The sequence below is a fragment of the Sesamum indicum genome, linkage group LG12 (assembly GCF_000512975.1).
Source record: "Sesamum indicum cultivar Zhongzhi No. 13 linkage group LG12, S_indicum_v1.0, whole genome shotgun sequence".
NCBI classification, from domain to species: Eukaryota; Viridiplantae; Streptophyta; class Magnoliopsida; order Lamiales; family Pedaliaceae; genus Sesamum; species Sesamum indicum.
Window position 1 is genome coordinate 1,902,025 of NC_026156.1, and position 15,682 is coordinate 1,917,706.

The window sequence follows — 15,682 nt, forward strand, 5'->3', positions numbered from 1 at the left end:
CGCCTGTGCTGTAGCCCCCCTGTACAAATTAGATAGTTGTTGATTCATGTCCCACTACCCACAATAAACAAATAAGAATAGATTCTTAGTATTATTTCCGGTTGCCGCTAGTTGCAGGTATACTCTACCATTCTAATGATGAAACCCCTGGAAACCATTTCATCAGTGGATCCTCGTCCCGCATTTAACCATCTGCCTCATCACCACTGTCATTCCACCGCATAATCATCTACATCTCTCTCTCTCCCTCTCTCTCTTTCTCTGTGCGTGCGCACGCTAACCTATATTGTATTTCTTTAAAGTGAAATAGAAGTTACGTAAAAAATTAGAATTAAATTTATGCTGCATTCAATACTTTGTGTAGTGTCCCACACTCGTGTCAGACGAAGTCCAAACCAGTGGCTGCATATGAGTAGCATGACTTGAATTAGTTTATTATATTATTCTCTACATTAAGATATGTAAAATTTATTGTTGAAATTAATATATAAATTTCATAGTTTCTGGAGAGTTGATATTATTGGGTTGTAATAAGTGAAAAGAGGTTTGAGGAAGAGAAGAGGAATGAGGAATAGGAATGACAGATTGATGTGAGAAGGGGTGGGGCGGGTGATTGACACTCGTGCTGATGGGTTTATTCAGATTTCAGAGGTATGTTGTTCTGTTCGCCTTTCGCATTAGTGCTACTGACTACCTAAATCTACACACACACGGAAACCAACACCATGCACATATATATATATATGTATGTATGTATATTGTCTTTCTTTTTTTTAAAAAAAAATATAATTTTCTATTTTTATTTAGTAGTAGATTTTAGAGGGGAAAAAAGTGGTAAAAATATATTTTTATATTTTTAATAACTACTGCTCTTCCTATATGATTTATTTTAATTGTTAATATTAAATTTATAAAACAATTAAATACTCCCAGAAAAGAAAAATAATGTATTTTAGGAGAGAAGAGATAGAAAAGGTTATAAACAAATATAGGTTGCTTCTTGTTTCTGCCTTTCTAACTTTATATCTATCGCTTCTACAGCCAATTGAATGATTGATTTCATGTCTTTGAAATTTATATTTATATTTATTTATTGATATCCCTTTGTTGAAGAGAAGACACACAAATTATTACTATGCAATCCAGACATCAAAGTTGGGACATTAATTGACACTCTCCTTACACATACATACATACACACGTCCGCTAATGTCGCCTTTTCACACATGCAATCTTACTAGAACACCTTTCAATTCTTGAAATCACTCAATTATCTATTTATTTTTTTATTAGAAAATCAATTACAATTACATTATTAAATTTTAATTTGAAATAATAATCAAAATTATTAATATTATATACGTGGGATTTAAACTCTTGACCTTTTAGTAGCTTCGTTAATCAAATTAAATCATGTACGCAGCTTATTCATTTTCCTAATTGAATAAGTCCAAGTACGTGCATATGTCCACACTCTCTTTCATGATGTATTGAATGAAGAATATATATAAGAAGAGAAAATATAAAAGTGTCAAATTTTTTGACCTTGTTTGGATGTCAAAGAAAATGCTTTTTATGGAAGAATTCAATAATGTTAGCTACAAAACCCTAAATAAATTTAGTTGGATTTTGGGATGCACGCATTTAATTTAATTAAAATTTGCCACGCAATTTATGCCGTTGCTGTCCCCCTCAATCCACGCACAACACCACACTTCTTTCAAATTAATTGTCCCACACTTCCAATTACTATATATATATTTTGTATGTGGATGTGTATGTGTGTGTAAGAGAGAGAGAGATAGTATCCTTAAAGTAGTCAATTATCATCATATTCTTGCATTGTTAAGTGTATTAATTGGGAGATGCATTAATTAATTAAAATGAATGTTAATTAAGTAGAGATATGATAGATTCCATAATTAAATGAAATGTGGGTGATTGATCTTGTAATAAATTAAGTTATATATTAATGGGGCGGAAGGGCAGAAACTGTGGGACACATTTGAGGAAGCAGGGATCTCCGCCTCCCCACTTTTTGCTTCTAACTAATTATTAATTTCCTCGTCCCACATTCCTTTTTCAAATTAACTACCTATGTCCCATTCATTTATTAGTTACCACTAAGATACCATCCTCCTTTATTTTTTTAACTCATATCTAACTATATCTTTACATCTAAGATTTAAATGTATTTTTCATCATCCAGTTATGCATATTTGGCATTTAATTACTCCTTTATATTGTTAGAATTGCAAAACAACCCTGCATATGATCTATTTTTGCAAATTTTTTAGCTTAATATGTTCTAAATTCGCAAAGATTGAACATATATAACACTATATTTTGTAACCCTAATAATATAAAGAATTAAAATGCCAAACAAATATAATTAGAAGACGAAAACTACGATTAAATTATTTTGAGTTTACTTGCTGAAATAATGACTCATGCCGGAGTTATATATATGTAGATTATGTGTGAATTGGTGGTGTTTGTAAATCTATATAAATGGAAATGACAATTGAGAGGGATGGATGGGAGGGGGAGTGATGGTGATGTTAACATTCCATTTGCAATGCATGGGATGATGGGATGATATATATTGCGTGCAATGTGAGGCAAATTGTTATATCTATAAGGATGGAACTACGTATATAGACACCAATACTGTACATTTAGGCTCTGTTTATGTTCATGCATAAATCTTTATAAAAAAATTAGTATAAGTTAATATAGTATTTACTTTGTTGCACGAGAATTCGGTATAAAACTAAAATTTTGTAATAATTACTGTTAGACCTGAATAACTAATACTATTTTAGGAGGTGGTATATTTAAATCTAATTTCAAGATTGCACCAAATGAAAATGATCATTGTACTTTCAAATTTTGACTGGATAATAATAATCATAGCAAGAATAATAAAATAATAATAATGATGATGATGATGATAATGATAAAACAACAATAATACGAGGGCTCAAAGATAATTTTTCTATTAAAAGTATGTTATACATCAAAATAAATACTTGATAAAATTTATCATATTTTGATAATATATAAGTAAATATTTAATTAATTATATAATTTTTTTTGTCATTTATATAGTAAAAAATAATTCTATTATTTATTTAATACGAATTTGAAAATAGAGGGTGCCTTATTATATACAGAATACAACAATAAAAATAAGAATATTGTTGATGCGCGGGGGCGGCAATCGGCATGCAATGCACTACTCTGCGCCTCTCTTGCGTGGGCGTCATCAAATACTGCTCACCATCTTTTCACTGTCAGCAATACAGACGCGCCCTATTCCCCCACTCAACAACAACATTTAACCATCCACCTTCCTCTTTTTTTTGGAGTTCAATGAAAAAAAAAAGATTGAATTGCAAAAATATAAAATTATAATATTACTCTAAAAAGTTAAAGAATGAAAATGTTAAATAAGGAGGACCAAAAATGAATTCAAACCTATTACTTATATATATATGTATATTATGAGCGAGCTCAAAACTACACAGACAATAGTAATATATATATAGATTGGTAATTAAGTTGATGATGCAAGATGCAGATGATGTGCAGGTTGGCGTAGAGGGTTTCTTTCTTTCTTTCGTTTTCGTTTCGGGAGTTACATGATTTGGATGGATGCTACAGCAGATGCTTTGCGTATTAAGAGATGGATAAGTGATGATGATTATATAGAGATTCAGTGTATATAAAGAGCAGTTGATGAGTACGTATGAATATCAAGTGTTCTAGGGTTGTTTGATGGGAAGATTTGATGAGAGAGTGTATAAGCAAGAAGAGTAGGTAGGTAGTGGTCCTTGGAATAGGGGCAGACACGAGGGAGATGCCATTGCAAAGTTGTAGGAGGTCGAGGTGGAGGGGAGCAAGGTTGGCAACAAAAGAAGCCTATTTGACAACTTTGATGGTTTTGTTGAGGGGACAAAACGCAGAATTTAGGGCTATAAATATGGTGTAACAAGCAACCAACACAAGGTATAATTTTTACACAAAACAAGAACCCTCGCCTCATTTCATCTCATCTCATCTCATGCAATGTGTGTATATATATATATAATATTCAGACAAAAGAATATTAGGGAAACTAAATTCGAACCTTAATTAATTACTACTTTCTATTAACGTCTATCCACCAACTACCTAATTCATATTTTTCTTTCTTAATTATGTTTTCCGTAAAAGTATACCTACAACTCAAAATCATCAGACGAATTACTAATTAAGTCTGAGATTGGACAAAAGTGGAGCATTTAATTAAAGATAAAACACAAATTAAACAGACCTCCAGAAGATAATATGCAGCAATTAATGTTGCTTCCTGAAAGGGTGATGATAATTGATTAGTGGGATTAGGTTATGGAATCTTTGATAAAAATCATCATCATGAATACTAAGGTTACATACTGCAGAAAATTCTAATTATAAATATAATGAACTGAACCCAAACTAACAGCTACCAGCAGTAGTAGTATAAATTAAAAATAAAATTATCCAGTTTCAGTTCAGCACTCCAAGAAATTAAAAACCTGTCAATCGAAGAAGTCAATTGAAGGCAGATCGAAGGTGGTTGGTTGTACTGTTCTCCTCCAAATTCCCAATGTTCAGATCAGATCACAAAATCCATGCAAGCCGGCTTATAGGGGTAATTAGGGTTAGGGTTTCAGATAGGGGGGAATTTAGGTGATGATCAGTTCCAAGAAGAGACTGAGAAAAGGGGTTGATTCTGCCATCCCAAGAAGAAAGAATCATTGAGGATATGAAGCTGATATCCCTCTGAAGGGTAATGCAGCCTCAACAGAAGCTTAGCTTGTGAAAGCGCGAAAGGGCTCAATCGAACATTGCTGAAACCCGAGCTTCTTAGCATCACCTCCCATGATCTGAATCTTTCATGCCTTTCCCTCCTGTTTTCTCCCTCCCCCGCCACTATATCCGCAATCTCTCTCCCGAACCATATCTGCTCCACCGCCAGCCGCTCCCGGCTGTTGGGCGGCAGAGTAGCTTCTAGAGAATCAAACACCGCCGCGTAATGGTCCAGCGCCTCCACGAAACGCTGCTGGAAAATGGGGTGGTTGTGGTTCGCCTCCCTTTCAGCCACCGTGAGAACCCTGGGGCCCATGGCCTTGATGCGGTGGAGGAAGAGATGGAGGCGGTCGCGGTCTTTGAGTAGGCGGTGGAGATAGTGCACGCAGTTCACTACGAGGGTTTCATCGGGTAAGAGAAGAACTGAAGATGCGACTGAAATGGGGTCTTCGTTTGTGAGGAGAATAAGGGGGTGGAACTGAAATCTGAGGCCTAATGAGTGAGCAAATTTAGCCAATCGGTCGCCGGTTCTTCTGAGGATTTCAAGATCGTGACCGGTGCCTGTGATGCGGAGAGTCGGCGGGGGATAACGCTCAGCTATCGCCTGCATTAGCGGCGGCCATTGGACGCCGTGCATGATGTCGAAATCCAGGATGTGGATGGCTTGTTGCCCTTCGACTGCCTCCAAGATTGCCTGATTAGCGGTGAGCTGACTAAACCTAATGAAAGGGGTGACTTGGTTGAGCGACAAGTAGGAGGACTGAAGAAGGGCATCGTCGTTAATTGGTCCCAAGTCATGAACCATGATGTTACTCGTGGAGCCGCCGCTTGTGCTGGCAGCCGCGGGATTAGGGATCATCAAGAACGTCGTGGGGGTGGCAGCGGAGGCGGTGGCGGCATAACGGTTGATGCGGAGGGAGAGGGCCTTGGTGAACTGGTGGACTAACCTCTCCGTGGAATCACCATAAGGCGAGGAATTTGATGATAGAATGGCGATGAGGCGGCGAGCAGCGGAGACATCAGAGCGGGAAACAAGTTCCGCGCAGCTTATGAGCAACTGACGCATATGAATATTTGGCGGGACGGAGGCGAAACTCCGGGGCTGAATCTGGTGGTGGAGGTAAACATTCGGTGGCGTGGGCTCCTCTTCCTCCTCCTCCTCCTCGTGGGAAGAAGAACCAAATGAGCCTAACATATGTTATAAAGATGGATGAGCTATTAATCCAAATGAGTAGCAATCAAGAAGAGCAGATGAGGTATTTAGATAGAGAATTAGCTAGAAACCCTAGAGAGAGAAACCCTAGCATATAAATGGTAAAAGCAAAGGGAATTGAAAATATTGATGGTGGTGAGAAGAAAGGTGCATGTTGATTGGAATCTTGAAAGCTGAATAATGATGAGAGGAGTATAGGAGGTGGGTTGAAAGGGATGAAGAGGACAAGCGTTTTTGCAGTTTTTGGGAATTAAAATTAAAAAGTGATGGTGAATGTGTAGATGATGGAAATTGGAGTGGAGAGAGTATATAAGTAGTGTGATATATAGACCAAAAGGAATGCACTTCATTAACCACTCTCTCATCACTCATCACTCATCACTCATCTGCTTAATACCAACAGTACCCACACACACACACACACACACACATATATATATACAGAGCGACAGAGAGAGAGCACCACAAGAAAAATATAAAATAAATGTAGGTGGCTAAGGTTGTGTCTGGGAACGGTAGCTAGCGAAACACACACACAGATAGTGATGAGCATATATAGTATATATTTAGGATTGGGAGGAAAGAAGCACATTTATATACATACATACACACACACACACACACATTACCAATAAATCAAGAGAATTAAAAGGAGAATATTTGGGTGATGATGATGAATTAATTGTTGGCAACTCATCAATAAATTCATTCTACATGAAGATCCATGGAGCCACTACCCCCCTACCTACTGCAATATCCACCATCCATCTATTCTACTGCTCTGCTCAACATTTATTCATTCTTTAATTCATTTCAATTCAAACTATATATCTTTTCCATAATTATCTTCATCTTCTGCACCAGAGATGAAGATGAAAATGTGGGTTTTCTCTCCCATCATCATCATCATCTTGCTCTGCTACCTATCTACATTAACGACTTACTAAATTTTCTTAATTTGTTCTCTACGTAACAATACCATCAGTCGGAGAGGAAACAAAATATTGATTTGTTCGCAAGGGTTTCAAAATTATAATTTCAAAGGGGAATTTTGTTTTGCTAATGTATTCTTTAATTAATTACATTTACAGCATTTCATTCTTTACAACTTATCTATTTTTTTTATTTTTCTATAAATATATTGCATCCCTTTTTTCAAATAAAATTTCACCAACTCCTCATGTGGTGTACATAACTAATACGTAGTATTTACTCTCCTGTGGAATATATATATATATATATATATGTATATTAGTTTTATTTCTTTTTTTCTACATATTAATATTAAATTGAAAATTTTATGATCATTAGGTAATAGTGACTAATAATTAGATCCACTTACATACGTGTGACCTTTAAAGAGCGCTCTTACTTGGTGATTAAAGTCGTCATTTGCCATATATATATATAGAATACATAAATGGAAATCTTAAGATACTAACTAGACATAGTTGAAAGCTAGAACATAATTAAGATAAAAAAGAAATTAATTATAATAACATAATTCAAATTGCTGACCATGTTAACTGATATTGATTGAGAATTAAGTAATGAGTATTATACGAAATTTGAGTTGTTAGAAATGAGAATCATTTAATATTTAATATGATAACAGGCCTCTTCAAAAATCCAAGCTATTAGAAAGGGCAATTGTTTAATATTTTAGCACACCTCCTCACATGCAAACATTGCACGTGGAACATTTTTTTTTATAAATTAAAATGAGTTGTAATGAAATTCAAATCTAGGACCTTTTGTCTGATTCGACTCTAATATCACGTTAAATAATCATTTTACACAAAATTTTAATTTATTTGAGAAAAGAATTATTTAATATTTAATATCTTAACAGTGAGCAGGTGCCAATATTTTCTGTAGCTAATTGATGAAAATTGTGCATCAAAGAACAATGAAATAAGCCAGTGATCCTGATAGAATAGAGCTATTGTTACCAAATATATTCCCTTTACTTATAATACTTACATTATTATTTATATCCAGATTAATATAAAAAAAATATTTTTTTTCATTCACTAATCACTATTTATGTTATTAAATTTTTTATGTGAATAATACATTTAATTTATTTTTATTCTTTTTTTATAAATATGATATATTAGTGTTTATATATATATATATTTATTTATAATTTATTTAAAATAAAAAATATTATTTATTATATATACATAAAAACGTACAATTATCACTATGATTGGTACATATAAAGAGAAAAGAGAATCTAGAGTGGTTACCAAAATATAATTATAGTACTTCCCAGTAAGTACTTCGTACTTGGCATTTAAATCGATCCTCCGCTCTGAAAAATCTCATCTACAACTACATACCGAAACATTCAGTCATGATAATCAATTATGTAAAAATAATAATTACAGAATTATATTAATATTTTAATAAATTGAGTGGTTTAAATCAATAAAATAAATTAAAAATATAATTATAATAAAAACAAATACTCAAATATTTAATGGAACTTAAACGTATCTGTAAGACTTTAGCTTAGACGGGTGAACTAATAAACACAATTGGCTATAAGTTTCCCATAATATCTGATATGGGAGAGGGGTGGAGTGAAGATTTAGGACAAGATGAGATGGCCATGGCCCAGCCCCAGCCCCACATGAAGAACTATGACAAGAACACGCAAAGCCATAAATGTGTTGAAAGCAACATGCATGCTGCTGCATCGTACGTACATAGATAGAGAGAGAGAGAGATGAGTAGGTAGGTAGGTAGTAAGTATGGTGCACAGGAGGACATTGTCTTAACACTGACAAACCCTCATATTTTTTTTCCTTGTTTGTCAAAATTATTGGATTCTTCTTCCTGCCTTTTCATTTCATGACTCCAATTGGAGCTGTAGGGGATATATATACATATTGTTGCAACATTGACTCACCCTCACCCACGTGCCCTTCCCCCCTCCCTCCCTTTCCATACACAAATCCTTCTAATTGTTTCATATTTAACATAAACTAGCAACAACAAAAGAGGGATTTGTAATATTAACTCTCCTGCTTGATGACATCATATGTATTATATATAAGAATCTCTCACCACTGTCAGAATGCTCCATTCCAGCTATAATTATTATTATTCTCCAAATTTGATCAAAATCACTCATCATAATCATATTCCCAACTTAATTGGAGGATGGTTCAATGAGCTAATAATAAGCACTTTAAATTGGAAAATATTTGACAGCATATAAAATGCTTGACAATTTTTTTTTTCAAAAAAGGGTTTATAAACTCTTTAAAAAAAAATTAGGGAGTTAATTACTAACTTATTTTTAGAATATTACAAATTCTTTCAAATTTCATTACAAATTTATCATCACTAACATTCTATAAACTCCATAATCTTATTTTATTCAAATACTTTATGAATTTATTTTCTTATTTTAATATCTTATAAGTTTCAAAATATAGATCTTATAAGATATTTTAAATAAATTTAACGAAACACCCTCTTAATTATTCGGTATTTGTGGTAATTTGGAAGTTTGATAGGGATAGAGATAGGTATAGATAATAAGATAGGGGGTTGGTGGTATATATATATATATATATATATATATATGTTGTTCACAAAAAAGAAAAGGGATTTAATTTGGATCCTACCTGCCCACTTCTTGTTTTGAACGTCCCCAAAGTGTTGGATTCCCCGGCCCGCCCTTTACCACTCTTAATTTGCTACCCTCACCCATATATCATCTAAGCTTCATACTAAAATCTATTCAATTTTGGACCTATGAAAATGTTGTCTTATTTTTCAGGATAAATAGATTATTTATATATAATATTATCTCATTTAAATTAAGAACATCATGATATTAGTTATTTCTCAATTAATTAAAAATAAAAAAAATAGTAAAGTTGTGCATGAAATTAGATGGAATGAGTATGAGTCACTTTGAATAAATTTGTTGTACATCCAAATTAAGGAATATTCCAAATGCAAGCAATTAATTGTTAGTACTATAGAAACTGTAAAACGGATTTGATAGTGGCAAGTAAAACCACCAAGAAAACAACAAAACAAGGAATTCCCCCCCCCCCCCCCCCCCCCAAAAAAAAAAAAAAAAAAAGGGGGGGGGGGGGGGCATTTATTATGATGTTGAGTGAGTGGAAAATGCATGGAATGGGAAGCCCCCTTTTTACTTTATTGTACAACAATTAGGTTAGGAGTGCAAGAATTGAAAAGCTGATCGGATTGCTTTGCTTCACGTGTAGTTTGTGATTTGACGTCCTGCGCTTCAAAGTCCACTACTCTCTTTTTCACATTTGTCTACTACCTTTCATTTTATGCATGCCCTTCTCCCACCATTCTATTTATTTTAATTTGTTTCTTTTACTTTAATTATTTTGGATTCATAATAATTTGATTCTGAGATATGATCTTTTGTGGTTTATATTTGTATTTTAGTTGGATTATTATTGTAATTTTATTATTTGGACAACAATACACCTTGAAATGTAATGTGTTTTATAATATATATATATATATATTCTCTCTTTCTCTCTCTTTTTAATTATGATAGAAGAGAACCGTTTTACTGATTGTTCATCATCGTAATCTAATATTCATTAATTGATGTACCTCTTGGATGATTTGTGAAAAATTATGACACGTGGTTTTGAACAATAGCATCGTCTACACTTTCAGAAGATTATAATTTTGATCTAAAAATGACACAGACATATATATATATATAAGCTGTGTAATTAACAAGAAGCAGGAACAGAAACATTGAGCTGTAACCGAAATAGGCAAAAGGAATAATGTCTCAAAGGTTGTCGTGCTGGATGGAAGGAATAAATGGGGTGGATACATACGTATTGTATCTGTCTAAGTATCAACAATCATTGCCTTCATGTCTGTACCAAATTAATTTAATTGCCCACCGCAACATTTTGTCACAAAAATCTATTACTCCCATCACAAGTACTAAACCTTTTCCGAAACAGTTCATACTTCACAATGTCTCATGTCTGGCCCAATTTCTTGGACACTGCCGGGCTAGGTTGGTGAACATGGTCCATATGATTGGGGGGCTGTTTAGTGCCCGGCGGCTTCTAACATGGAAACAATTGGCCCTCAAATGCTCATGTCTGAAACAAATTTACAGGTCCAAGAAACTAAATACCATACTCCTTTCAAGATTACAGAAAAGCATAATCTTTATATAAGTATATTTATAGTTGTAAACATAGCAGTACATACAAAACTTCTCCTACCAAACAACTAAGCTGATAGCCTACAGCCACTACGCATGCGGTGAATCGAATAGACACTTTCAATAACTTGGGGAAAAATTTCAGCTGCACAATGAACTCGACACAATGCTTCTTGACCTGAATCTTGGAATCGGGGAACAAGCTCGGTGCTCTTAATTACTGCTATCAGATTCTCATACAGCATCCTCGACAAATGGAAATAGCATGATCTTAAGGCAAAACGTGTGCCCGCTAATCAGTATCAGCATGGCCTTTACATATTTCACAACCATTTTCTCCAGCTCATTGATCGTTTATCGAAAGGCAAGAACCTGGGGAGACTAAGCAGACTATTGACTCGGGTGATGCCTTCAAGGGCTGACCATTCGTCGTCCTCTGCAGTCGAAAGACACTCAGCTAAGCTCCTCTTAGACTGACCAAGAGTCTTATCAATTGGCTTCTCGTCCACTTCCTCAACAACTGGCACTATCTCGCTAGACTCTTTCATTGTCCCTTGAGGCACAATGAAAGAAGCATGAGAAGCTGCAGCATTGACATTTTTGTCCTCAAAGTCAACTGCTGCAGAAACCTTCTCCACTTCTTCTTTCGGGACCTTGTTTGCCTCTTCAGGAACAGTTGCCGGGTCATTATGTGCTTGAGGCACATCAGCGACAGAAACGTGTTCAAGGAATAAGCATACAACAGCACAGTCATCATTCTTTGATGTTGGGTACTTAAGCCTCCATGCTCTAGTAGCGCAGTCAACAAGGGCTCTGGCGGCTGTACCACGGCCAGGAGCTGAGGCCACAATGTCCACTGCTTCCTTATTGGAGAGAACGTCCCACACCTGCATTAAAGTTGACAAATGACAACCATCAAGGGCCACATAGATCATGCTGATAAAAATTGACTCGCGGCAAGCGGGCAACAGACTGGTTTATATTGGGAATAATTTTAAAATGTTTTCTTTTTAAAAAGGGTAAAATTTCATTTTCTGCTACCAAATTGAGAGGAGGAGATATGAGAGTAATACCCCATCAGTGGCAAGAATGACAAACTGATCTCTCTCAGTAATATGGTGATGATAAACATCTGGGATGGAAATTAAACCAAAATCCTTCAAACAGAAATCCCCAAAGGCTCTGGCCATGGCCAATCCGGGGGAGTCGCTATTAGGCAACCATACACGTGCAACTTCTGGTTCATCTTGCAGGGCAAAAACCCTCCCTTTACATTTCTGAATCCTAGCAGCTTCCCCTGAACACAAGAGGCAAAATATTTAGCTACAACAATGAAAAAGTAAATATTTCACCAATTATCTGTCGGCCACAAATAAAGAAGGTAACCCATAATTTCCAGGGGGTACTTCTACTACATCTGTAGTTGCAGGGAATGCATGAGCAATACATGGATGGCTTGTAGCATGTGCACCAAGTGTGGGCAGGTTTGTGTGTGTGTGTGTGTGGGTGGGTGAGAGAGAGAGAGAGAGAGAGAGAGATACTTGGAAGATTAGGTTTCAGGTCCACGGTTAACTGTACAGCAACTAAAGCATTGTCCTTATCTCTGGTTGCCAATACTGCTCTTGAGTCACCAACATTTCCAATTATAAGATCCTGACCCTGAATGATCATTTTCACAAGTTGTCAATACCATCTAGAACACGATAATCCTCATCTGACATAAAGATCATCTGGATTCTAGTAATTAAAGCCAGATTCCAGGGGTATGCCTAAGTGACCAATATGTCTAAGTTAATGCTGCTTAAGCTTATAGATGTGTCCTTTGGACAGGAAGAATTGCTTATTGAATGGCATAACATAGTGTAAGTTTTTCTTAATTTGGATATTTGAAGAAAAAGAGAGGCTATAACATGCTGCCTGATCCAACTGATAATGATCTCAGAGCTTTTGTTTCAGGAAAACATGCTTTAATCTAATTACCCTGTTTCTTGGATGCATGTTTTCCTAAAATGCATTTAAAGTCACATTAGACTTCTCAACCGACCCTCTCTAGCTCAGCCAGTGATCTAGTCCAATGCAGGTAATTTATAAAAACATTGCTAGCTGAGGTAGCAAGGGGAGGCTGACATTAAAAGTTTCCGCTTTATTACTCTGTGGACTGTATGCATTTCAAACATACATCAGCAAACCAATTGTGAAATGCCTTACCTTCATTCTTCGACCAACCATAAACTAATCTTTATAGCAATAAGCTATTCACTAGCAACAATTTCTTAGCAGCACAACAGTGCAATGCAGACCACAAAATGCCGCCCAATGAAAAGGATTAGCAGATAGTCGGAGGCAAAGGGAAAAACAAGGAAATTAAGGGCATGAGCAGGGAGGTTATCCTATACTAAAATCAGTGCAATCAAATGCAAGAAAGGGAAAACATAAATTCATATGGACAAGGAAGTACCTGCTTTATCAAAGCCACAGCAGTTGTACCACTACAGAAGCAATCAATCGTAGGATGCAACTTCAGTTCCTTATCCATTAACTTGAAAGCCTTTAATATCGACTTCTTGAGTGGAACATACATCTCAGGGACTTTATCGGTGTCCTCGGCTTCCATTGATTCACAGCCATCCTCATCCATGAAGTCGTCAAAACGCCTCATCCCTTCAAAATTTCCATTCTTGTTCGCATGATTTTGGTCATTTTCAAGCTTAGTTTCCAACTGAGAACGTAGTAAAATTGGAAGAGCATCGCGCACTTTCCTCGCAACCATGTGACCGTAAGGACCATGGCCATCAAACACTCCGCAAAAAGTTGCACTTGCATCACTTCCCGCAGAGAAATTCTACCGTATAAACAATCCAAGCAAGTCATAAACTGACCCAAAATACACAAGAACAACATCCATCATTCTTTCAATTCTTCACAAGTTTAGCCAATCATAACCTAATAACACTACATTTCCTTTCACAAAACTATTACAATTTCAATTATCGAATCAAACGCATCTTCAATCAACCCTTCTACTACATTAAACAAAATTACAAACAAATTATGACTTTTAAACAGAATTATGACAATTCAAGAAAACTGACCTCCCAAACGATCATGGCATCTTGATTAGTTCCTTTCTTGCCCTGCTGAGTGTACAAGCAAGCGATGCGACTCGCCCCATTCGCAAACAGCCGACCTGGGATTTGACGCAGGGCCTGCTCCTCCGCCACAACGGCGCCACTTAACTTACTAATAAAGGTGGCAAAATCACCAGATGTACCCTTCTTCAACTTGGCACCTACCTTATCATTTCCGGCCTCCCACTCCGTCTTTCTCTTCCCATCAGCCGATGAATAACAAATACCCATTTACGTCAAAACCCACCCAGAGATTAAGGTCCTTCTTCCCCTCAAATTCTTGCCCAGCTCAAAACTAACAAGAACAAGAAAACACCCAATTGATCAAACTTAAAAAACATATAATGGTGAGAGAACGGGAGGAGAGAAAGAGAGGTGGGGTGGGGGCTAGAGAGAGAAAAAGGCAAGATTCAGGTGAGTGAGGTGCGAGTAGGTATGGATTTAATGACTTTTTTTACCAAGCTTGCTTGCTTTCACTGCGGCTAATTATATTTGGAAAATAAAAAAAAATAATTAAAATGGGGCTTAGGATGCTGTTGTCTCAAGTTTGAAACTTGAATTGAATTGAAGTGTGTGAGCTGTAGTTGATGTAATGAAAGGTGGACGGACGTCAACGTGGCAACACGTGCGACCCTTTGGAAACTCGAAAGTTTTATTATTAATTTACTGTAATAAAAATAATATAATGTGTTTGTGACTTTTGTGTTGTTTTCGGAATAGATGTTTAGGTTAACGGCCGTTTGGTTGAACCGTTGCTTTCTTCACCCTCTTCAATTAACTTCAAGTTTCAAACCCTCTACTATGGGAAAGATGCCACTCTTTTAACTACCTTTCACAGTTCACACTACTTCTCTACTGACCCTTGGATTTTTAACACCCACTTTTTGTTTTCGTTGCCAAATAAAGTTCATTTATTTGAATCTTATTATACTAATTATTTTATAATTATAAGCCACTTGGATTAATGAAGTGTTTTTATTTAATTATTCAGTGGGTTTTGATGTTAAATATATTTTTTACAGCCCAACGATCGACTATGCGATGCGACCGTACCTGATATGGGAAATATTCAAAAAATTCTTATAAAAAAAAGTATATTATATTGTCATTTTTTGTGATAAGATTAAAATATATAAATATTTTTTTATTTTTTATAAAATTATAGCTACACCCCATAGGGTTATAATTGCATTTACAATTACACCCCATATTTCAAGACAAAAAACACCCCCTAAAAAATATTACATTAACACCACTCAAGGGTATAGCTATAGTTTTATAAAAAGATGGGTGTTTTATGTAATTTAG

General features: G+C 35.5%; 2 protein-coding genes across 3 annotated transcripts; both read right to left on the bottom strand.

The window, feature by feature from the left end:
• Positions 4,401–6,205, bottom strand: LOC105175049 (scarecrow-like protein 18). The gene has a single exon (XM_011097364.2). It carries the CDS (start codon positions 6,029–6,031, stop codon positions 4,724–4,726), a length of 1,308 nt encoding a protein of 435 aa, XP_011095666.1. The 5' UTR covers positions 6,032–6,205; the 3' UTR covers positions 4,401–4,723.
• On the bottom strand, positions 11,233–14,829 carry LOC105175050 (probable protein phosphatase 2C 6). 2 transcript variants are annotated; one of them, XM_011097365.2, is made up of 5 exons: positions 14,339–14,829; positions 13,705–14,088; positions 12,788–12,905; positions 12,320–12,543; positions 11,233–12,133 (listed from the first exon to the last, which is right to left on the bottom strand). In XM_011097365.2, exons 1-5 carry the CDS (start codon positions 14,603–14,605, stop codon positions 11,570–11,572), a joined length of 1,557 nt encoding a protein of 518 aa, XP_011095667.1. In that variant the 5' UTR covers positions 14,606–14,829; the 3' UTR covers positions 11,233–11,569. The 2 variants fall into 2 exon arrangements, with proteins under 2 accessions (XP_011095667.1, XP_020554088.1); XM_020698429.1 differs by having other exon boundaries at positions 13,705–14,120; positions 14,339–14,474.